This window comes from Pipra filicauda, unplaced genomic scaffold (assembly GCF_003945595.2).
Source record: "Pipra filicauda isolate LSUMZ 115617 unplaced genomic scaffold, ASM394559v2 scaffold140_size2443280_pilon, whole genome shotgun sequence".
Taxonomy (NCBI): domain Eukaryota; kingdom Metazoa; phylum Chordata; class Aves; order Passeriformes; family Pipridae; genus Pipra; species Pipra filicauda.
Genome location: NW_024103885.1, coordinates 1,315,931 through 1,342,110, shown reverse-complemented (window position 1 = coordinate 1,342,110; position 26,180 = coordinate 1,315,931). Strand labels below are relative to the sequence as shown.

The 26,180-nt window shown below is 38.9% G+C and overlaps 1 protein-coding gene across 3 annotated transcripts in view; it reads right to left on the bottom strand.

Annotated features, from left to right (window-relative positions):
* Positions 1–26,180, bottom strand: part of DLC1 (DLC1 Rho GTPase activating protein) — a 222,852-nt gene that overhangs the window by 26,498 nt on the left and 170,174 nt on the right. Inside the window, exon 1 of one of the 3 annotated variants that reach the window (XM_039378556.1) lies at positions 12,326–12,433. The exons of the other annotated variants lie outside the window; for them this stretch is intronic. Within the exon in view, the coding sequence (XP_039234490.1) occupies positions 12,326–12,338 (13 nt within the window). The 5' untranslated portion in view covers positions 12,339–12,433. Of the gene's footprint in view, positions 1–12,325; positions 12,434–26,180 lie in introns of those variants that run through there. 3 annotated transcript variants of the gene reach the window in all.

Genomic DNA, 26,180 nt, shown 5'->3' with positions numbered 1-26,180 from the left:
ACTTTGTCTTGATAGAAATTCCTAGTAGAGCTTGCAATTCTGTGCACTTTAACACCTTGTAGATAGTACTGACAGACTCAAGCCCAAGAACAACTGACACACTGTACTGCAGATCACTCAAGCACATATTTACTACCCAACAAGAACCTAGTTTCACTGGAGGTCTTCAAGGCATTTATGAATTACTTGGTATATTACAGGAAACTTTCCCTCACACTGCCCAAACCAGCATGCCGCAGAATGAAATTATTCACATACATATACATGACACTGAAAGAAAGGAAACGTTCTGAACATGGGTTATATTAGTCTTTGAATAAATTACACACAAATTCATTTGTTACCTACTATAAGTAGCAATAAAGAATATGTTATCCTATTAGCTCAAACTAGGAAAATATAAAAAGTATTTAGGGTATTCTCCAATGCTGAAGAAATGGATTGGACTAATTTTGTTCTAAAAATTCAAGGAAGTTCTACTGGGAATTTAGCTCCCTGCTTAGAACTGATCAAACAGACAATGACCAATCAGAAGCTATTAAGGTTTGTCTGGCTTTGATTATATTCACTGTTCTTGATGGACCAGAAAAGAAAAGCTTCATTATGTACAACTCAGTACACAATTTTGCCACCTACTTGGAGAAGATATATAGCTACCTGCTGGAGAAACCATGTGCAAAGAGTTTGCTTAGAATTGCTCAGAATATAGGTTACTACATACAGGGCAGTGAAGAACCAAACACAAATTAAGTAAAATATCTCAAGATTTTGTCACACTATAAAATATTCCCAGCGAGATATAGGTACACAAAATTGGAAGAAATGGCAGGCAACTTTTAGCATCTCCAAAATGATGGCAATCCCCTTCTAATTTTATAAATTGCTACAATAGTGTTAAAATATTTGTGCTTTGCCAGACTACTTTGCTAAAACACATATCCAAACCAAGGGGTTAAAGTGAGCCAAAACACAACATTCCAGATAAATAAACATCTAAAAATCCACTCTTGTTGAAGTCAGGACAAGCACACATTTGTGCAACTTCTATTTGCTTCACCTTTGAGTTATGGGACCACATGAGAACAAGCATGTACAGACATATTGACTTAGCTACTGATTAAGGAAAGGCATTCTTCGATTCCAGTTGCAAGCAATTGTAAAGTTTTGCTTCAAGTAGTATTTTAATTTCATTACCCTAAGAAAACACATTGGAAGTTTAATAAAGAAGATAAAAAAAAATCTAAAATATCTTTAAAATTTGTACTACTAAAGCAAGAACAAACAACATGATAATAATATCTCAGAAGCAACTAAAGTAGCAAAGCAAAAAATCTGCAATACATTTTTAAGAGTACTTAAGATAAAATGCAATATCTTATAGGTCACATCCTGCAGGACTGAATGAGAATTTTACTCGATTTAAAACTAGAAAGAAAAATTATCCCAAATAACTAGAATTTACTTAAAAGTGGAAGTAGGTGCTTGTAGTGAACTGAAAAAAGCATCGATTCCTTACTACTACAGGGGCTCTTCAATGTGTTTAAATATTTGTTCACAGGTCTTTTACTGAGCAACCCAGGTGTATGACCTATAAAATATTTCTAGAGCTAGAAAATTATGAATATGCATTTATCAGACTTTTTTTAACATTCTCTTTAGAAGCTTTGTGTATCTTTTCTGCAAATACAACACAAGTTATGTGGAAGTTACATTTTATGGGCACCCAGGTGTCAGGTGCCTTTGGGATTTTCAGAGCATATTTGCCTTCAAAATACCTTTGAGAATCCCCCAAGAAGTCTACCTAGGCAATGAAACACCAGGGATTTTCCTATTTGGCCACAAGAATTTCAGAGAATAATAAAACACAGCGGACCTGTTCATCAATTAGGCTAGGTAAATGCTTAGGGCTGGGTACAAGACAGCACCAAGGGTTTAAAAGCCATATTTGCCCCATTTTCATAGCCAGGGCTCTAGCACCTGGGTCCTGTTGTAAGTCCTTGGAAGGGTGAGGGGTTTGGAGAACAAGGAGCCAAGGAGTCCCCTGAAGTCAGGACTCTCTCTGTGTCATCTCCATCCACACAAAATATGTGTAAGAGAGAGACATGACAGGGGTGACAGAGTGGAGATGGGATGTAAAAGAGTAGCTCCTTTGTTCAACTCCAGTTGGTTAAACTCAGTTGGCTCCTAGATTGTACCTGTGCGGTGTGACCAGACATATGGAAAGGTAATTTTTTAACTCAGCTTCCCCATTTCAACCTAGCTGGCTAGTGATGAGCCAGAGTATGAAAAAAACTGTGTATGTATGTGAAATTCAGGCAGATCAAAATATAGCCAGAGTGAGAATCAAGGCCAGGGTGTGCTGATTAGGCTGCACTGAAAGCCACGTACACTGATCAAGCTTCCTCACGTAAGGGATAGAAAATTTAAACAGCTGAGAGCCTGTATAGGTAAAAAGTTAATTACTGCAACTTAACTGGAACCTGCCTCTGAGAATAAAATACATCGGTTAAATCTGAGGTTCTGGTCAAATTATTTAAACTACCTTAGAGGAAGAAGCTCATTCCTACAATTTCCAAATACCAGTTTGCAGCTCAGGAGCATTAGCCCTGAGACTCCTGGTTTGCAAATTGCCACAGTTTCGTATCCAGGTGGACATGAGAATATGTGCAAGTCTTTGTCATCCTAACCAATGGCAATCAAGATAATAAGGGACAAAAGAGAGAAGAACAGACCTTCCAAAATCAGATTTTTCAGCTATTTCTAAAAGGTTTTGGAAGGGTCAGAGCATCAAGAAACCTTTGTTCAGTCTCACAGGGGACCTAGGTTACAGATCATTATCTGAGCTATGAAGTCACTGTCAAGCACAGGATCTGCTTGGTTGGGGCCAGCTGATAGCCAGGAGGAGGAGAGGGAGCTTACAGAGCAACTCTACACTGCTTTCCAACCCATTTTCATGAAGCCCTACGTCAGCTCCAATAATCTGCCACAATATGCAAAGCAATTTCCAATGAAAGCCTGGCAGCTGAACTGATACAAGTTGCTGCAGGCAAAGGACTAGTCTCACTCCCTCCTTCCCACTCCATTCCTGCAGTGCCACTTCCTTTCTAAATCAAACATCCTTGCCAGTTAAAACCTTTACAATAAACTACAATTCAGTATACATTCCAAGCAAGAAATGTATGTGCAGCTTTTGAGATGTGCATCCTGTGCCCTCCCCCAGCAGCAGGAGGTTCTGGTACAAAGAACCACTGGCAAGAAAGAAATTGCGCTATTATTTTTAAATGTCCTGATACATAAAAAAATCTCTTAGAAAGTGAAACAAAACAAACAATCCCCCCCCCACCTAAACCCCCCAAAACCCAAAAAGGAGTACAATGAAGTCTTTATTCTTGGTGTCGTTTAAGCAAACAGCAGGCAAATGTGTTAAAGAGGAAACAGGAAATTTTTATTGGAAACAGCTTTATTTGTTAGTCCACTTCACAAAGCAAGCCTCCATGCTCAAATCAAGGGTAGGAGCTCCTTTTGTGTATGGTTGGGAACCAATAGTGCTTATTTACCCACTTCCAGGGGGATTAGGAGGACCCAGTTCTCCCCAGACTGGGAAGTTAAAATGGAAAAGTCTAACTTGCTTTTTGTTAAACTTTGCATAATCTTGGTTTCTGGCCCTGCAAGTTTAAACCTTCAGAGCAAAAATATCTCAATTCACACCTTGTTTTACACTGCAGTTGCAGAAGGGATAGCTCTAAGATGTCTATAGTCTTTTGTTTGATGATACCTTTCCTCCCATAGAAAATAAAAACCACACAGTGTGATGCTGCAATAATTTTCTTTCAGAAAAAAGTCATCATAGCAGTGCAGTTAGGAACAGCAACATCATTTACTTTCATTCTTCCTTTCTTTTTGCTTCCATGAAATAACAAGCAATTTAAGCACTAGCTCTCTCAGGGGCTTCAGGACAAGGTGAAAAACAGATGTATCTTTGTACAGTCATGCACTGACTCAATTTTCACCTAAGTGCTAAACATCTTACGAACAGTTCCAAGCAGATGGTTTCCTCTTGCCTCAACTCAGACACCTTTACAACCATATTAGCACCTCCACACATCAGTTCTACTCATCTCACCTTTTGGCTCTGTTAAGAGAGCAGATTGTAAAAATCTGTAGTGACACTGGTCAAACCTACGCTGTTAAAATAAAATTTCAGAAAAAAATGGGCTTGACTTCTGAAGTCTCACTGCAATGTTATACATAACAACTGGTTTGTTTGAGCTTCTTAATTTCATCTTGGACTTGATTTTAAACCAAGTTATTCTAGTTGAAATTCATTATTTGATTTTTCTTTCAGAATAGAGAAAAAAATTGTACAAATTGAACACAAAATCATCTTCCCGAATTAGCTTGAGGGACAGTCTCTCCCATGCAGTGCAGAGAATATGATTTCAGACCATGAATGCTGGAGATGAATACACTTGCTCTTTATTTTAGTGCCTAAAACTCCATAAACTATCTGCACGTTTTCTAAGGAACAGAGGAGCACATGGAGCACACAGAGCAAAAAAGTTTCTTCCCCATCCAGGACTGATGCTCCAGTTTAATGGCTACAAAAGGGCTTGCATGCTCAGAAGCTCATCCTCTTTTTCTGTCTGTATCAGAAATTACCTCTCCCTACATATCAAGTCCCTCTGAAATTTCTGGTGCTTTGCAAAATTTGTTTTCCACTCCGAAACACTGTCTTGAGCTACTGGGGAGCTTGAGATCATTCAGGATCATATTTTTTAAGACCAGCTGTGGTATATATGAGAAATACTCTTCTCTGGATAGAATTCCCCTGTCCAAGTACAAGCAATCATTCTTCCTAGTGTCGAATTGCATTCCTGTCATGTGAATTGCAGTCCCAACACCAGACCTGATCACACTATACAACCACTCAGTCTATAGATACATGAACATGGATGTGAAATCTGAGACAAACTGGGGAAATAACTGCACTGCGGCAGCTGTCTACAAATGAGCAGGCCAGGCACTGAAAATGATAAATCAGTTTTGTGTAATGCCATATGCCTGCAGCCCTTTAAAGCTGGGACAGTATGACTGACTTCCTAAGAGTTAGCCTGCTAAGTGTCCATGGCCTCAGATGGTTTTCACTTTGAAGATATGCAACTGTTGCTTGAAAATAATTAAATTCCTTTTCCTAAGTCTGTTTTTTCTCAAACTTACATCATTAAATATTCCTTAGGCAGTGTCATTAACTTTGTGCTCCGCACCTTTCAAGAAAGCAGCACATAACAAGGACTAAAGAAAGCAAAAATGTAGTTAGGGAAGAACTGCATTTTATAAGGATAATGCTCTCAAACACTGAAACTTGGGAAGCTTGTCAATAAATGTTCAACTACTAAAAGCTAGAGCATTCTGAAAATCCCATAAAAAGCTCTTGCCAAATTTCTAACTCATTTGGAATTTCTCCTAATTGTAAGAGAACAACCTAATCTTATACAACTGTTCTAAAATAATAGTCTGATACATTCAGCCCATGAATGATGCATTTCTAGAAGAACCAGGGAGATCAAGAGAATATGAAGTACAGTTTTTGAGCTGATTACAAGCTTGCAGGTTTTGAAATGAAAGCTAACAACCTTCCCAAGTCACTTTTCTCCTTTCGCCTTCAAAATGCAACTTACATTCTGCAATAGCAGCTGCCTTTTTCGATGTGCTCCTGTATTTCACTATGCTTCAATTTACCTGGTACAGTCAAACAATACATGCTGGGATCTCCACTTATCACTGCCTGTCTCAACAATGAATTCAAGTCAATATGGATGCAAGTGCAATTTTAAGGAAATCTTTCTTACTAAGAATTTTTGTGGGGGTGGGAGGAGGGGAACCCACAAGTTCTTGAAGGAAACCATACACAACACCAAATACATATACTGCTTTCTAGTAATAAAACCCTATAAATAGGTGGTGGTGATGAATGTTACTCAGATATTTCTCAACTATATGATAAAAAAAATACTCTCCTAGTGTTCCTGCTGGCTTTGGGTTGAACATGGGACTTGCTTTTCAAGTTGCTGAGCCTTGCAGCAAGACAGTAACTACGCCGCTGATGTTATGTATAAACCACAGGACACTGGGAGAAGAAACAGAGTATGTTTGGAATTTGTGTGGGAAGAGATGAAGAAGAAGTAAGGAAACACATGTTTAAGGTCATATATTGATGTGTTCGCTAAAAAAAAAAGCAGGAAGCTTGAACCCCTTTGTTGATGTTGTTGTTGTTGTCAGTGGAGCTTTTGGAGAGAGCAAATGGCTTACTTCCACTGATGGGGATTTAAGTTTGTTTATTCCCTTATTGATGAAAGCTAAATAAAATAAAAAATTAAAAAAAAAGTGACCAGTTTCCAGAATATCTGCATAGGTGTATGTTGTCTGTATGTAATTTCCCTCCCTAACAACTATACCAGATTACAGAATATAGTAGTTTTAATTGCTCACCAATGCTCTTGGCTAACACATGAAACACAATACTGCTTTTGTGGGCGAAAATCTAATTATTAAACTCGAACATCCTGTTCATAGTCTCCAGCATATCAAAATCACTACAAAGTTTTTCAGCTTAAAACTTAAAAAAAGAAACAGCATTTGTTGAAAATATTTAAAATGTTTAGGGATTGAGCCAACACTCGTTGAAATCAATGGGAGCCTTCCTATATTTCAGAGGACTTAAGTAGGACTTTCCCAACATGAAGCTATGGGTCTCTAAAACCCACCAACACTCTTTTCAGGAATAAATAGGGTCAGTTTCACAGTTCTCATTATTTTTAGCATGAGGAGAAGTCCAGGTTTTCATCAGAGCACACAGAAGGACAGTGCCCTTGGCAGAAGGGCAGAGGGCACAACCACCACCCCCAGAGCATACCCTGGCTGGCAAGAGGTCCTCTCCTCCCCTCTGTCAAGAGGACCTGGAGCAACTGATGTGCTCTGAAAAGCCAAATCAACACCATTTCAGGATCTAATACAGGGTTACTGGAATAAAGGATATTCCCTATCTCTCTGTCAAGCATCTTCTAGGACACAAAAGAATCATCACAACTCCTGGTTTATACTATAAACCAAGTTTATTATTTACTCCTAAATTGTTTTTTTTTCCAATTTTGAGCATATACAGGAGAATTAAGAAAGTAATTTAAAAAATAGTGTGATCTAAAGTTAAAAACTAACTTTGTTTAATCAGAAAACTAAAGCTTCATGCAGTTGTTTTCTTGACAAATAACTCTTTTTAGATATTAAAGGTAGTCTTCTCCCATTTGTTTTTAAGAAGGTTCACAGATGAAGAGGAACAAGATGTCAAGTGACTTAAAAAACCCTTAAGAAATAATTGGGCACGTGGGTTATTTATCTGGCCTGATTAACACAGGGTGGTCTTGGAGGAGGATTATTTGGGGTAGAGAAAGCAGTTAGCCAAATCCTCTGATGGAGGTCATGTTGACAGATTCCAGAGTGAGAAACGAATCCTCCTACAAAGACTGCAAAACAGAAGATGACTTTAACCTTTTCTTCTCTCAGAAATAACTTGGTTAGTATGACCTTTGAGAACATACTGAAGGGCAAACATTAACCATTGCTACTCCTAAGCCCAGCATTAATATCCTCCCATTGCACCCTGTCTTCAAGTTAGTAAACTTGCACACTGTATGTACGCAAAGCTCAACACAAAGGCTCATGGAGCTCTGAAGGGAGGCAAAAGTGAGTAGGCCCAGCATGACAGACACTTCATAAAAAAAAGCACGAAATGTGGGTTACCTGTTCAGATCTAGGAAATAACAGTGGTATAAGAACTGATCTGAACTGTCTCAATGGTTTATACAAAAGAAAATAGATTTTCTACAGACAGTAGAAGCTTCTTCAAGCTTGTGAAGCCTCAACCTCAAAACCGTCCACACATGCACGTAGGAACAACTGTATGGAAGAATGCCTACCTTTATCTTATAACCATTTATAGCCAACCTCATCGATGACCCAGTCCCAAACTGCATCCCGTGTGGATGATACAACTCTAGACACAAAATACCAGTGGCAGTGAAACAGCCCAGCATACAGCTGCTTGCATTCCAGACTAATGCCTCCTTCCCTAATGGGGAATTAAAGACATAAACATGGATTTTCCCAAAGCACATATTACTATGAACTTCCTGTTTCCAGATATTACAGGCAGTTACAGTATTCTGTCTGTGATATTCCATACTTGAAAATGCTTTTTTCAGTACTTGATCTAATGGTCACACCTTGTATGTACGGAAGAAGGGAAGTTAAAACACATAATGAAGCTTTACACAGGAAAGTTTCTTGTATCTTATATGCACAGGAAATCTGTTCTCAGAGACACCCACAGAGAACAGAAGGAAGGGTGGCCAGCAGAACATCCACTTCTGTGGGTCCACAGGGTCACAGAGAGAACATCCCCAAAATGCAAAAATGCAGGGGATGTGTGTGTGTGTGGGGGGGATGTGTGTGTGTGTGTGTTTCTTAATCCTGAATCTTCAGTAAATTACAAGAACAAGTCTGAGAAGGTCAAACTGTCCACCACTGGCTTCAGTAAATGTCTTTCATGCACCTTCTCAGAAATTATTCTTAGCACACACTACTCCATTTGAATGGAGAGATTTAGACAAATGTAAACCAGATATATTTAAACCTAAATCTAAGGAATTCTGCACCATTTTGAACTTTTTAAAAACTCCCAGAAATAAGTGAGCCATCATATTGTGTCTTCATTAGAAGAGAGATCAGATAACATCTTTTCCTGATCCTGTCTCATCTATCACAGTCCTTCCCAAGGGAATCAAATACTAGACAATATTTGAAAGAATATTCGTCCTAACAAATAAAAATGCTTATCATACTCTTCTAAAGACACCAGAGTACTTCAGAATGGTATGAGTATTACCTGTACCTTTCAGATAAAGAAACTCAGTGAATTAAAGCTAGCTGGTTAAGTCATTCTTGACTCTATTTTGCTTTTGCCAGTTATGTCAACACTACACTGTACTAGCAGACCTACTGATTTCAAAGGTATGCTATGTGGGATAGGGTAGCACTGTCAGCAAGGATGGCAGAATAAGTGCCCAGTGAAAAGAACCAGAAAGTTCCAATCACAGACCAGTCCTGTACCCCTTTCATGAGACTTGCTCATCACTGCTGGAAGACAGAATTTGTTTTTTCCTTAAAACAGGAGAAGAGGTGAAAATAGAAGAGTAAATAAAAAAGGGGGGGGGGGGAAAGAAAAAAAACTTGGCAAAACATTTGGAAATCAAATACACTCAAGATAAATCTGATACCCTGCACCAGACAGAATTACTGATCACTTAAATACAAGCAAGAAATGTAACTGGAATTGCTGAAATTACCAAAATTACTGGATATCTACACTTATTACATCACTAGAGAGGATATAGTTTTTTGTCATTAATTCACCTTGAAACACCAAGGTTCAGACTGTAAGCAGAACAATGTGACGCCCAAAGAATATATATAAATTATACAGGGGCATCATCTCTTTACTTAGTGGAGATCAAACCAGCAAATTTTCTGTGAACTGCAGATCATTTGATTGCTGTATTTCTATTACATGCACAAGAAGGAAGGGGAAACATCTGAAGTTATTTTTATTTCCCCAAGTCTTCTGGCTATACTGTATGAATGCTAGGGTGGGTCTGGCATTGTCTGAAATGTGTCAGGGTCCTTTTGCATAGCCTCATTTCCTTCTTCCTGTCGCTAGGAAAGATAGTTAAGCATGAAAAGCGCTTGTTTACAGTACAGGACCATCCTGTTAAGCACATGAGTTCTCTTCCTCTGTCTCCTTTTAAGCAGTCAAGGGTGCAGTTGTGTTTATGCTGAAGCCAATAGCACAACTCCAATCAGAGGGGAATTGGAAGAGAAGTTTGAATCTCTCAAGAAGGCCAAACATAACATACTGTGGTATTTTGTCTAGAAAAAAACTTTATAGTGCAAACTGCATCTCTAAATATTTGAAGAACTCATAAATTCACATGCCTCAAACAAACCACTGCCTAGAATGTAATGAATCAGAATAACCAGAGAAGTAAAACCAATCCACCTCTCATCTGCTTCTTCTAGGAATCCTAATATAAACATTCAAGTTTAGTGCATGAGTACAACTACAGTACCTTTTTCCTACCCCCATCAGAGGCAAAATACATAGGGCACTTGTGAGTTTCCATGACTAGTATCAGTTTTGCTCTCTGGCCCAGCAAGAGCAGCTGCAGAACTAGCTGGGAAGACCCTGACTCAAGACTTAAAAATCCTAGAATGAATCTAAACAACTGAGAATTAAAACCCAAATAAAAACATGACATGATACATTCTTGCTTTTAACTACCACTTAGAAATGAAATTTAATGAAACTGAATGAAATTTAAGCTCTGTGGTGTTTAAAACAATGTATCTACTCTTTCTTTTGATTAAAAAAAATCAATTAACAATCAAAATTATTTTAAAAGCAGATAAAGAGATCAGGAAGTCCCAGAGGTTCCAAAACGCAGCTCCAAATGCTCTGATTTCTATGAATTTGTAAATACGTATTTGAGAAGATTCTTTTCATTTACATCTTCTCTTCCACATACTGTATTATATAATCAAAGAATGTCAGACCTAATTAGGATACCACAAGCAAACTGAATTACTAACCCAAAATCATTCACTTGAGAGACATTCATCCCACTTCCTGGCCATCTCAGCCTTTTTTTATTTTTGTTGTTGTTGTTGTTGTTGTTGTTGTTGCTTCTACTGGATATGCAAAGCAAGATGCCTAGTGGATAGCAGTAAGGATACCTTGGAAGACGAGATAACAGCCTACAGCTCTGGAATCAACAGACACACCTAATACCAACTCCATGTGCTGTCAGCCAGCAGTGGCCTGGTTGCCAGATGGATGCTGAATCAGTCTGGCACTGAGCTGTTGACAGATTTGTACTCAGAGGCTCATATGAAATCTGCCTGCCTATTATCTTCCTTAAGTTCACTACAAACAGCCTTAAAACTTAACCTGACTCACAGAATTGTTACTGATTTGCTGCTGGGAATTTCTTGATTAGGGCAGGGCAATTCAAATAGATCACATTTACTCCTGTAAAAAAAAATAAAAGCATCTATAATTGATGGCTAAGATAAAATTGCATTCCCCAGTCTTTCAAATTAGATGTGTTAAGTACTCTGACAGATCAGCCATTTAACTTCTGACCTAGTTAAACACATTGTTTAAAAGTAGTAATTTCTTCAAATTTTCCCAAAGAGAATACGAGGGAAAAAAAAAAAAAACCCACCAAAAAATTGTTGCACCAATACTAAGTACCCTCAACTGACAACAGAGCTCATTAGGCTAATGCTAACAACAACTCAACAACTTCACAGTTATGGTGGAAGTAAGTAATTGGTGGTTGTTTGCAATAAAGGGGAGGGTGACACGGAATGTAAAACTGCCCGACTTGAAAACGGCATCGGCTTTCTGTTTCCCTCGAGAATGGGCTTGTGGGGGCGGAGCCCGGCTGGCAGGAGGTGCTGCTCCTTCACCGGGATCAAAGCCTCCGGGGGTGACATCAGGGCCGGCCACCGCGGCACGGGGGAGCCAACCGGGCTCCTGGAGGACATCGGGCTAATTACGAAGAACTTCAAAAGGATGGTTCCCGTTTCGCAAGAGCTCCCAATTAGGGAAAAGGAAAAAAAAAAGAAAAAGGAAGAGAGAAAAAAATTATGGGGGGAAAAAAAAGGGGGGAACGGGAAAAACAAAACAAACAAACAAACAAACAAACAAACAAAAAAGAAAGAGATGCGCCACGGTGACCTTCAGAGAGCAGCCGCACCTGAGCGCCGCTCCGCGCCCGCGGCAGCCCCGCGCCCCAGCCCCTGCGGTGTTAACCCTTTCGGCCGCGCTTCCGAGCAGAGCCGCAGCGGGCCGCCGCTTCCCCGACACAGCAGTGATCCCGTGCTCCCGCAGCGCTCCCGTCTCACCTGGGGCTGCTTCCGCCCCGACGCCGCTTCTCTCCCCGCACACACGGACAGGCCGGCGGGGGCGAACACTCGCGGCTGCGGACGCTCCGCACCGCGGGGCGGGACGGGACGGGGCAGCCGCACCCCTGCCAGCGCTGACTTCCCGGGTGCTGCGGGATAACATAAGAGGGACCCCCGTCCTTACACCCTCATCGCGCTGCCCCTGAAGCACGTCCCGGCAACGCTGCCCGCGATGCGCCCCGAGCCCGCGTTGGGCAGCCGGCGCCCCCCCAAAATGTGCAGAGCGGGGGATCCCCGAGCTTACGTGTGAGGATCATGGTCTTCGCCGGCCGCGGTGGGTCCGCGGGGCTGCCTGCGGGACTGGCTTGCTGGGTCCCTGCCTCCCCGCCTGCCCGAGCGGCGGTGGCGTCTCCCGACTGCACCTCCGCGGAGCTGCGGAGCGGAGCGGCCGCCCGGCCCCTTCAGGCGCCCCCGCCCCCGGGGCCGCCCCGCCCCCGGCCCGCTCCGCGTCCACGCCGCGCTGGGGGAGACCCGTGCGCGCAGGGACGCGGCCCCAGCGAGCTCCTGTCTGGGCACGACCCGTAAATACAAGAAAAAGTGACACACGCGCGCGCCCCGTTCCCCCGTTGCACGTCTGGGGAGCTCAGGGAAACTTCACAAACCAAAGGTAATGCCGTCAAAGACGACTTAAGGGCTTCTCTGCCTTTTGCTCCTTTGATTTTTACTGGCTATCGGCTATTGCGGTGGCCATTTAGCCAATAGTGATGTTTATAGAAAGCAGTCAGCAAAGTTCTCAATACTTTTTCCAGGAAACGTAGAGAAGAGTGCTAGTGTGGCTCCTTGGTGTTAAAAATTGGAGAGGTTTGGGATGACCTGGGCAGCCCAAGACACGGGGATGCTGAGCCTTCAGCCAGAAGCAAGCCCTGCAGGGTGGCTAGAGGATGCCGGTGCTTCCCTCTCCGGGCAGCCTGTCGAAGAGTGCTGTGAAATGGTAGAAATTCTTGGACACCATCAAAGTCTCAGTCTGGACCTCGACAGAAAACAACAAGCGTTTTCGCTATGGGGACCGCAGCACAGCTGCAGGCAGGTCTTGCGGATAGTGAAGGCTATAGTGAAGCCAAGTCTGGCTTCATAGCTGTATGCCTGGGAGTTGCTCCCTACACCACTTACTCCCCTGTACATTTTCCAAAGATTGTTTGAATGCTTATTGATTGGTTGACACTCACGTTCAGGACTTTTAAATTGCACAAAACAGGTACTTTTGAGCAGCTGCCAAACTATCAACGTGGAAAAGAGTATTGTGAAAATTTGAAAATATCTGGGTCCTGTCAAAGATTATGATTGGTTCATTTTTTTCCAAGCCAACACTGTATTTTATATTCACTGGTGTTATTCTAAGGTTCAGTTGTCATTTGTGCACTGTGAATACAGATATAGAGTATATATAATGTGATGTCTGAGCAGGCAATTTCCTGAAGAATAAACATCTCCCCATTCTATAGGCTGCAAACTGTGGCCAGTTGGCCATTATAGTGTTGTTTCTGGAAACCCCTACAGAGCTCTAGGTCATTAATTTACTTTAATAGCCCAGAAGAGGATGGAACTGCACTGTATCTTCAAGCTTGACTTTACATATGTTACCCACTTAATTACCTCTCCATATCTAACCTGGCTTATGCTCTTTTTGGCATAGCCACATTTACCTGCATTTTTTAATGTTTCTTGTAAGGTACAAGGATATATGTTTACAAGATAGGTCAGGCCCGCAAAATGTTAATTCTTAACTGTAACATGGGAAGACAGACATATGCTACGCCCCAGCTGTTGAACAGCCAAAGTAATCCCAGTCTAATTGGCTTTCTGTCTGTATTGCTCTTAGTTTCATGCAGTTAGTAGACTAGTTAGTGACAGAGTAGACATGATCAGATAAAATATGCTGGTTGCACATTGTGTGTGATTTTCAGAGTCTGAATTCCAGAAAAGAAAAAAAAAAAAAGTTGTTTCTCCAATAAGCATCCTCAAAAGGAAGGAAAAAAAAAATTACCCAGAACATGTAGAAAAACACACTGGCACAAAGGCATTTCCATCAGAATGATAATGCTGGAACCAGAAGACCACCAACTATCAAGTTAATACCCTCAGTAAAAATCAGGGTTTGTTCTTGTAAACATAGACTGCCTAGGCTGCTTCTCTGTATAGGAAATTTTTGTATAGGACCCGCAGGAAGCTTTTGAAGGAGGAGAGAATGGACTTTTACTTTGCAGAAAATATGGGAGGGGTTTGGAGGGCTTGGCATTGTGAAAGGGAACTGAAAAAAAAATCTAAAAATGAGAGGAGATGTGCACAACAGTGAAGTAAAATCCAAATTGAGACAGTTGTGTGATAGTTGCAAACCAAGAATTTGAAGTCAGTTTTACTTGAGGGTTCTGAGAGGAGTGAGTGACGAGATCAGGGAATACTTGACAAATGTGTCTCAGACAGGGAAGATGGGAAGCTCTCACTAATTAAATCAAGGGTTATCATTCTCCCCTTTTGACTTTGTAAAACAGCAAATGAATGATGATGCTGATAATGAAACACTATGTTTGTGGTTCAGTTCAGCTCTCCCATTCTGCTTGCAAAGCTAATTAGCTTCTTCAGTAAAGGAGGAATCTCCAACCTGTTTCAGTCTTTGTGGAGTCCCCCAGCTATGTCAGAAACAGTGACTTTTGTGATGGAACAGTCTGTCTGTTGGGATCATTGCTAAATAGACGCTGCAAGATTATCACTGACCTGGATTAGATTCTTGCTGGTAATCTAAAAGAGAAAGGCTTTGATTCTAGTTTGTTATCAACCCTCAAAGACACACAGTCTCTCTGGCTTGCATTTTAACTTGGAATTCTATAGGACTGCTTAAGCAGGCGTATTTTTGGAGCTGAAGCAAGGCACCAGTCTCACATTCACCATGAAACGTGCTCAGAGGAACATTCCACCTGAGGCATGGGTGTTTAACAGGCTACAACCACCGTAATCACTCATCCAGCTTTAAAGAGTGTTGTGAAATCAGTAAAGCTTTGGCCTTTAATATTTTTATTTCTTTATCTCTCTGGCTATTCAAAGAGCCAGCAGCTGCCTGACTGAGACACAGGGTTTTGGAGGTAGCTTGCCTAAGAGGATTGTTTCTGTGGAGTGGTTATCCTTTTATGCAATCAATGAGCTCTCACTGGATGGTAAAGTAATTGTAAAGGATTGCCCGACAGGCACGATTATTCACTTTAAAAGGTGAATTCTCCTTCTGTTGTAACTGCATAAGGGAGTGATTCCCAGAAAGGCATCTAATAATAAGGACTTGATTGTCCTCTGCTTTCCCTCCCAGGCCCAAATGCCTTAATGGTTAACTGTACTCCTGTCAGCCTTTTTCTTCTAAATAGTGCAGTACACAGAGAAGTCCCAATTCACAATAAGTCAACTGACCTGCTGGTACAAACACAGGATTGTCAGATGCATGATTGCAGTTCTAAATGCTAGTATTAATATCCTTCTAGCAACAGCATGATAGACTGTGGAGCCATTTTAGACTGAGTTTCCAGGCCTCTGGCTCTGGGCTTGGATTCATTGTCGAGCGGGGTATATTTGTGTGTATTATTTCCACAGTCCAAAGGACCTCTATGTTCCAACCATTGTCAGTGAAATAATTAAGTTTTAATTTTCTAGCACTCGACTTTACTGAAAGTAATTATTTAAAGGAGTCTGCAATTGTTCTGGCCTCTTGACAAAGGATGTTTGCACTATCACTTCACAGAGATAAGCGATACCTCTGTAAGCGCCTTGCTTACAAAGAAGGAAAGACATTGCTTCACCTACTCAAGAATCACAAAATGAAAGAAAGCATGTACCCAAAATAGTTTTTAACAAAATACATAGTGAAGTCACTATATTGTACAAACATAGATGCTGCTCTAATTCTTGTAATTTATGGACTCTCTGCTCTAGAGATCTTCCTTTAGAAATAAACACTATCAGAAATATTACCAGCTTGTCATGTATAATAGAGTCTTGTAGCTGATCCTAGGCAACATCAGTTGGGACTTTTTTCCTTTTTTTAAATAGTAAACTATAATAAAAAAAATAACCTTACCTTATTCTATGTGATCCATATAACTGAATATTTAAAACCAAGAGGCAAGTGAGCTTTCACCTGCTTTTGAATGCCATCAAACACTGGGTTCAACAGTTCAGGCTGGCAAGGAAATTATCAGGTTCACATTATATTTAAGAAAGGCTCTATTCTATGGATGCATGAAAGAATAAGAAATAAAAATGGATTAAATTGCTTGACAAAGATACGATTCAGTAAAATATAAATGCAGATCAACTAAAATAGGAGGAGAAGAGAAAATAAGTATTTTAAATAAGTATTTTAAACACCAAGGGTAAACTCCTTAGCTTACATGAAATACTATTGGTTTATAGACATGGGTAAAGATGTAGGGTATCTTTCCCACGTTGTGGTTTAGATACTGTCATGAATGAATGTTTATTTTTTGAAGACTGCAGAATTTTCTACTGTTAATGTCTCTACCTTCCCTTCAATTAAAAGCTATATTTTTACCTTAAAAAGATGGTTCACCTTTGGAAAAATAATCAACTGAATTTAACTTTCAAGAAAGTAGGGAAAGTAGGTAAACTAAACCTTATCTGAAGTAAGTGCTGGCAGAGGGTAGTTAGGATTTCTGACCCATGGTGAAGGCTCAGAAATGATCCAGAGTAAGTGTATGGCTTGTGACACATAGAAGTCCTTCTTCCCTATATTTAAAAAAATTCAGAATAACTGTACTATTACTGCTAAAGACAGCATCCATAGTTTATCACTGCTTCACAACAAAAAATCTGAACCTGAAATTATCAGGACTAAAATCCCTGCACATATGTGGTAGAAGTGGTTGTGTCAGCAAGATCTAGTGGATATACAGGTTACAGGGGACCGACTGTTACACTACATTAGCAAAATCTGTAATGAAGGTTTGTCTCTGCCAAGGCACCATCACTAGGTTTAGTGGTAGCAATTGCCTTGGTGGCCATGTGGCAGCAAAGCCCCATGGCACCAGGAGTCATCTCTGGCCCCTCTCCTTTCTCTGTGGGTCACCGAAAAGGAAATATCAGTGCCTGGGTTCTCATCCCTGGTTCTCTTCCTCTGTGCTTACAATTCACGGTGTGCAATGAAGTGTGAGAGGAAGACAGCACAAAGGGTGCTTTTACTCAAAATATATATTGCAGAATGATCAAAAGATAAGCAACTTGATGATGGTGTATAATGGAGAGATATATATCTCAACTTCGTGTTGCTTGGGAAATGTTTTTTTTTTCTTTTTTTTTTTTTTTTGTTTTGTTTTTCAGAACAATGAGTTTGTTTTCACTCTGTGTTCTTTTGACAGCAGCTATATCATTACTAAATCAACCAGATCTTCCTTTTTCATTTTTAAAGCAAATAGATTTTTACCCTCCACCTTTAAAACCACCAGTTTCCAAGACATTTCAATTGTAAGATGCATTTTTTTTAAACCATATTCTGTGTTCATGCATGACCTCCAGTCTGATGAAGAAAAAAGGTCAGCTTTCACAGAGTGACAATAACCTTCATTAAAACAAGATGTAAGATGCAAGTTGCCCACTAAAGTAGTTGAAAACTGAAAGACTGATGCCTTAAACGTGCCAAAACAGTGGATAAAAAATTGGTTTATGAAGCAGCTATGTTGTTATAATACACATGAGATGCTACTTTTCAGCATGATGCCCTGGGACTGATTGTGTCAACCATGCAGCACCCAGCTGGAGTTAAAAGGAGTAAAAGGGAAGGAAAGAAAGATTTGATTTTTTTTTGTTGGGGGGGGGGGTATTTTTAGTTATAGTGAGTAAAAAATTATGAAGAATGAAAAATTTCTTTTCAAGAACAAATTTTTTCTTCCTTCCATCTTCTATCTTGTGAGATCCAAGAGTTTTTAGCTAAATGACTTCTATATTCATTAAACTTATTTCCTCTGGAGGAAATAAGCACATGCATCCACCTGGACCAGTTGACCCATTATGTGAGAGACTTGCTGTTTTAGCCTTGGGGAATCTCCAGGACTCAGGAAATCATTTTAAACCCATGACTCAATAAAGTTCAATAACTATGGCAACTGAAACACATATATTGTGATGGCTAATTTCACATCAGTATTCATCAAGGGAGGTACCTACTTGATACTACAGCATGGCGGGTAGCTATTGTTAATGTAATGAGAAACTACAGAGAGAGGGAAAAGGGAAAACACATGTTAATAAGCCCAGTGAGCAAAGTGAGGCCCAGTGAAAGTCAGGATAGATTCATAATCCTTGGTCCTGTTCTTGACAGCACACTAGACTGAGACCCAGAATACCTATCTCCAGTCTTGCTTTAATGTATCAGGCAGCCTTGGTCTATACATTCTCATATTTCATTTTTTCCTAGATAAATTAGGGAGAATAATACATGCCTCTTTTGCAAAGTGTTTGAGATGTACTGTGGAAAGTGCTGTATGAGATTATTATTATTTATGCCTAATAAAAACCCACTTGCAGATTGATAATTTGCCTGCTTCTTTCATTGTCCATGCCCATGCTCTTGCTTATTGTAACTGAAAACCAATTTACAGCAGCAATTACCTTGCCTTTTACTGGGAGATGGGTACATGCAGACAGTTACTTAAGAGCACCGTAAGTAACTTGCTGGAGTGTCAACACCCATAATGATGTCTGAGGAAAGAGGAGAGAAGTGGAGGGGGAAGCTAGCTTTCTTGCCAGCAAGAACAAACTGAGTTGGAGAAGATTTATTAGGTGTATATTACCGAGATAAATGTGATCCTGACTTGAATGAGAGCCAGCAATAGCAAGGGAAGGGGGTCAGGCTGAAAGAAGTGGCTGTTTGGACTTCGTCAACAGATTCAAGACCTGACGGGGATTAGGAGGAGTAACAGAAATGTTGGGGTGCTCATTCATCTCTCTAAAATTTAGGATTATGAATTCTAATTGGAGGGCCAGTTTAGCTGAAAAATGCTGCCTCCTTCTCCTTGCTACATTTCTTTTTTTATGCCAGTATTTTACAGAGTGAGAGTATTGCATGATATTATTTGTGAACATGATACAATACGTAGAAGTGACTGACAGGTTAATAGGAGCTTGCATGTTTTAAAAACAGTGTCTCATATTCTGTTACATGACCACAAGAAAAAGAAACATGGAAAGTGGTTAGTTTGCTTTCGTATTTCAACACTGTCACATTATGAAGGGCTACCTTTTTTACTCTGCTTGTTTCTGAGGTTTTACTGTTGCCTTCATATAATTTTACAAAGAGACATGTTAAATGAGTTAGTTCTTTAGGGAATAAATCTCTTATATCCAACCTTAGCCCAGAGCAGTTTGTAAATACCTGAATTCTGAATTAAAAAACCCGACTATTCCTTATTCCCGGGAATATATGGAAGAGCATTATTTTTCCTAAAGAAAAAATAATAATAAAAAAACCAGAGTCCTCTCATATTCTGAAATGTCTTTTTTCTTTTTTAATCAGACTTCAAAATGCAAAGACACGTAGCAGTGACTGGAGAATGCTTTAACCTAAATCTCTTTGCCCAGTACACCTGACAAACTGAGTTTACCTGGCTGTTATATTAAACTTTACAGCAGTTCTGTCACTAAAGCAACAAAGTAATCCCTTCACTTTGTTTTTATTATTTTAAATCAATCATATTAAGAAGCAGATTCTCTTCTGTTGTAGATGGTCATTTTCAAAGTCTGTAGTTGCACAGTAATTTGCAAGAGGTACATATCTACTGGTGTAACTGCTAGATACAAGGAACCAAAACCAGGCAAATTTTATCTTATTTCAGGCAAATCATTCTATTGCAAATGATTCACATACATTCACATACAACACCTTTAGTATAGTGGCAAATGTATCCTGAAGAACCCCTTTCTTCATCACCACCAAGTGGCCAGCTGCACTGGTAATGTGATGTGCTCTGTGGGCATCTAAAAAGTTGCATATATGGGGCAGATACAGCTTTGATGTTTTTAAAATATTTTTGCCATTGGATTCTTTGGGTATTTTGTTTCTGGTGGTTTTACTGAAGATTCATTAATATATGTGGGTGTTACAAAATAATAAGCCTTAGACATGGAACCTGATTATTTCTTCATAGACCCCAGTTAAACTTATGAACAACAATATTTACAGGATGTGGTGCCAACAAGGGTATCAATCATTTCTGGTCTTGTACTTTAAAATGAGAAGGATCTGTTTTGGGAAAAGTAACACTGGGGAAAAAAAGGTTTGATTCAGCTAACTCACTTTTTGTTTGATCACAACTTCAGAGAGTTCAAGGCAGCCAGGGACATATCTGTGCTAGGATCAATGAGGCAAATGATTAACAGTGATAGGACATCCTGAATCTTTCATGCTCAAACCAGAACTCTCCCTCCTTTGAAACAAGAGCCTTTACATCACTCAGTAGAATAGTATTTCTCATAAGCAGCAGTAGAGCACAGAAATAATCTCAATTTTCTTTGCTGTGTAATCTTTATTTTTTCCAGATAGAGAAGGTCTATTAAACCTCAAGATTAACACTTCTCCTGGCATCTGATTTTTAGTCAGGAAGTATAAACAGCAATTGAAAGGTGTATATGCAGAACTTTACATCTGATTTACCAGTAGGTCTTTAGAATCTGTCGTGCATGTCATATTGACCTTACAAACTTAATTACCTAAGATCTAAGAAACCACATGCCTACCTCTCAGCTCCTTAATGTAAATCAGTGACAGCACTAAGAAAAATCCCCCCAAAAATCCTGAAAACTTGGATTCTAACAGGTGAGAATATGGAATTTCTGAGCTGATGAAGTGAACTGAAGTATTTGGAAAATGTTTGGAAATAAAAGTCATGTCTCACTTGGCCTAGGGTGCAAGAATTCATGTGTCAAAAATTATGAGCCAGATATCCATAAATCATAGAATTTTTTGAAAGTAGCTAGTTTTAAACACACATTTTAGAAATGTTCTGGTTTTATATCAAAGACAAGAATTTTATGTGATTGCAAGTATGTAAAAAAATGAATCAAACCCAAAAACTGGTGTACGTCTCTATGTTAGACAGGTATCTGAAGTGTTCAGTAGCTTATCTCCTTTACTATTTCTGTTGCATTTCAGAAAGTTAGCTGACTTCGTGATGAGATTTGAGCCATGAGGGAAACTTCCTGGCTAGCCTACAGAATGAGAACAGGGACAATTCAGCCTTAGATTTGCTTCTGAGATAGTGAGTTATTGCCCACAAAGTCAACCTTTTAGCTAATCTAGGATTCTTGGGTGCTCTGTCTGTTTATAAAGGGCAAAATAACTTCCTGCACTGCCTTATGATAACACTCTTTTACCCCCCCAGCCACATTGTGAAAAACTTTGTACCTTGAATGAAAGTTTCTCATCTTCATGTCTCTAGCACCTATGCTGGGTATTTATTTCACCTACTGCAAGTTTCTCACCTCTCTTTTTCCATTTCCTTCCTTCCTTTTCTCTCTTCGTCTTCTTTTCCCTTTCATAGCTAGCTGCTACTAATAGCAATTGCAAGGGGTAGAAGTGCCCTCCTTAGTTCTTTTCCTCATTTCCTCTTCCTTTGGCCAATGCAAATAAAGAGCAGGCAGAACATTAGATCCGGCACTATTGAACAGTGTTCCCCGATGACAGAAAAGGGAAAAGCATACAGATCAAAACAAAAAGATGTCTAATTTCTAGGAGTAACTGAGAATCTAAAATTCAAAATGAAAATCTAGGAAGACTAAGAGATGAGATCACTGCTAGACTGAGTGAATTGTGACCAAGAAAACTGTATCTGCAATTGTACAGCTAATGCAAATCTAACAATTAATTTAATGCTTCCATGGAACCCTTGGATATGAACAAACATAGTAAATGAAACAGGAAAGAGAATGGTCTCCGAGTATCCTGACAAATTTCTGCTAGAATTGCTCTATATAGTGATAAGTTATGTTAGGGCAGAAATTATCAGAGCACACAGAGTATAATCTCAACCAATCTGAGAGCTACTTTGTAGCTACTCTATAATATAGTGTATAGCATGATGGAAAGTTCAGACAGTTACAAGGGGTTTCTCTGTTTGACATGAAATAATATTTGTCAGCTTACACAATCTCCTTCCTTGTTTAGAAAGGACTTTATTTGTTTCAGGGTGGAAAGGAATTTAAAACTTCATTTGTACAAATTAATGTATGCAATTCTATTTGAAGGGTTTGAAGGGTATATTGAAACTGGAGTGCATAAATGCTTGCAGGATCATATGCTTAGTTTTTAGGTGATAGATTTCTGGGCTCTTTCACACACCATTTCTGTCTTCTCAACCACTCTTCATCTGAAACTCTTATAGTCATTCCGTTAAGTATATCTTCTCAAGAATGAAAAGCTGATGCTTTATCCTCTGGCCACTTGTATCCACTATTTGTGATCTGGCTGATAATGCCAGAAATCAAAGTACAGATTATCAGAACAGCAAGGCTTTTCATAATGGTCTGTCTGCATGAAAAGTCCATGTGTCAGTTGAGAAAATGAATTTCCAATAATACTTGGCACTGAATGAGTGGTTTGTCTCAACAGAGTGCATCAAGCACTGCTTATCTGATCTTTGTAAGACTGAAATAGGTTTCACCTATTTGAATGATCTTTGTCTTAGCCATCTTTATATCAGCAAGCTTATTCAGGATATGATATACTCAGAATCAACACAGGGATTGTTTTTTTTAATAAAGAAATAAAAAGATATTGGGAATATTTGCACTGGTGTGCTCAATAGCCTTTCTCTGTTGGGCAGGGAACAAAATTTTCTGTGCTGTTTTAAAATTCTGGAGAACTTTATGCTACTGTTTTTAAGCTGGGCAAATATTCTGCAACTTTTTTATGCATGAGTTTAATATATCTTTTAAAAATGTTACCTATGAACATGATGTCCTTTTCATTCTATACCTAATTACTAAGTATTATTTTGAGAACTACTGTGTAAACTTTATGAGATGTCAGAGAAGGTGGCTCTGCAATTTGCAATGTTAGCAAATAGAAGACTCTTAGATTTCTTTGTAGTAGTTTGACATTGACTGTGTGTGCATATACTGTAGGGAAACAAATATGCTCTCTAAGACTGATTTAGAAACAAATACCTCTACTTTGCTTTAGATTTGAAATCGTAAGCTGAAAAAATAAATGTATATATAAAAAGGATAATTAGTTCTTCTTGGTTCATAAAGAAGAAGATTTAAAAGACAAGCATTCCTTCACAGGCTAAAGATGAATCAAAGTTCTCTGATTCCTGTAAAAATGTGTGTATCTACAGTCATGGTTTGTTCTGGATCAATTCCAGTGCATTGTGATGATAGGAACTAGAAAGGAAAACTCAAGAGGGTATTTTTAATTACTTTTACCTCTCTTAACAATGTGATGCTATTTCCATTGTTCCTGTTATAAAAATAAGTACCTGACATGTTCTCCAGAATTGATTATTGTGTTTTAGTCAACAGATCAGCCATCAAGACATTGCAGCCTATCAGGAAAGGGAGTGGAAAGGAGCTGACAGAGAAACCTCAAAGGAAGGACAAGACACTGTGTCTTTTGTCCTTTGTTCCAAGATGGAAATAAACTGTCTCCACTTTTGATAAGCTTTTCTTTTGATCTTTGTTTGCAATAATTAGGGTTAGACACTAAGTTATTTTTATGAACCCTTTTAGGCTTAGCCCCCTCTAATTTAATATGAATATGAGTTATTTGACCTCTGCAAATAACCACATTTATTAAGTTTTTATTATTTGCTTTTATTTATGGAGACTTTGCCTAATATGCAAAGGAACTAGATATTGATAGATTTGGGGAAGATAAAAAGTATTTTTTCTGCAGATTTAGTTTTACATCATATTTTACAAATATGAGAATGTAAAACACATAGAAAGATATAAAGAGCTATTTTCTGTCTGTGTCTATTGTAGAAATGTGTATATAATTATATATATATAATTTCTATCAATTTAGGAATGCTTATCACACTGTGCTCCCATATACTTTTGATGGTTTGGAAAATCTGCACTCTACATAAGGCTACAGATTAATGTCCCCACTTATGAGTATTGGTAAATATGATGTCAGATACCTGTGGCTGCAGAGAGAAGCAGGTTTTTTTACTCTAATTCATGCTGAAAGACAAATCCAGGCACCAAAGGAAATCCTGGGAAATAAGAATTTGGGGTTTAGCTAGATTATGTTAGAAGTGTAACTGCAGTGTTACCTGCTTCTGGTGCAAACATAACAAGAAATTAACTTGTTAGTCTAAGAACAAATGTGTTTTATGTTGTTTGCAAAGCTAGACTTTGTCCTAGGCAAAAAATCCCCAACAACCCAAAACCAAAACCAAATCAACACAAACAAACAAGACCAACAAAAAAAATCTCCACAAGAAAGTAAATTAATTGTGATAATTTGAGAAGTTAAATATATTGTAAATCTAGGCAGTTTTCACTTATATACCAGAATCCAGGATACTACAGAGTAAAAGAAATGTAATAGTCAAAGAATGCAGTCAGCATAGTTTCAGAAAACAGTCCAGAATTAAAGAGTATATTTTCACACCACAGCTAATTCATAGATTTTAAAGATCATTTTAGCAATCTGAACTACAAGTCTTGCTTAGGTTTCTTGCTTGAAGTTGTATTTCTGGCATTTTAAGATGCCTCCCTTAGGAATGAACCTTGATGTTAAGATTTCAAATGACAACTTCAAAGTATGAAACATGACAAATTACTTCAGAATTTAAAATGTGTGCCTTACTCTGAATTTTCATTCCCTTAGAAATCAGTATCTAGTCTTTCACCCAGGTTCTTTTTCAGTGGCCGGAAGATCATGATGAAGCTGTGGGATTGCATTGAGAACTGAATGATGCAAAGCTATAACATAAAGCTATAACAAAGCTAAAACAGTAGTTTTGTCCTACTGTCAAGGACAAAAAATATTTTGTATATGCTTTGCTGAGGCACATAATTGCAATAGTATACAGTTTCATGTCTGCAGATTTAAAAAATATAATAATTTTCAGTAGTTTCCTGAAGTATGTAGTAGTATAGTAATTTACTGGAAAATAAAGAATGCTCCTTAAGGGATATAAATTGCTGAATCTCTGTTTCTCCAGTGGAATAGTCTACTCTTATCAGCTGAATAAGTGATATAGTCTAAACAAAGGGTAATAATGTTCAACTGGAATTCCAGGAAAGGAAGCTTAATGCGAACTTCCTGATTTAATCTTACAAAAATAGAAAGGTTGATAGGATAAATGAATCACTCAGAAGAGCAGATTTTGCTTCAGTTAATTAAAACACACCATAAAAATGTCAAAGTGCCCCTTTGTGATATTTAACTGCAAAACTCACAGACAAAACTACTTAGAGCATCACTTTCACACATGAGACTGAGAAAAATCTCTTCAGAAAAACAACTGAATTTCAAATTTCTGAAAATTTCTTCTCATTTTCCAGCCTGGAAAACATGGTGAGAACTATGTGGACATTTCTCATACAATTTCCTGTATCTCCTGCTTTTTGGTGGGCCAGGAAAAGTCTTCTCAGAAGTAAATTTGGAACTCCTGCTTGTGGAAGATATCAGCAAGTCAGAGGCACATGGATATTCAAGAAAAACAAAACAAAAGAACTATTTTGATCCCTAAGAAGAGGTTTTCTTAGGTTCAATTTGCATTCACTTTGACTTCCTGACAATGATAGTTGCTCAAGTGTGAAATAAACTCACAAAGAAAGAGGAATGAACAGTTTTTGGACAAGATACCTGGTAAGTTGCTGGGAAATGAGCAATAGAGATGGTCCCGCATTGCTGGTAGAATGGAAATAACAGTGTGGTAGGTCCTCTCAATCTCTAAGTTGTGCAAATTTGTCACCTGTCAACACTTCTAAAAATAGCCAGTATGAAAATGCAAGTCAGGCAAGTGACAAGTTGTGATTACAACTTTTTTGGCCCAACCAAACCAGCAGGAAAATGTGTAAAAAATGTATGTGGACTACCATAACCCTCTTAACAACAAGCACGGGACTGCCCGAGGCCATCCATATCAGAG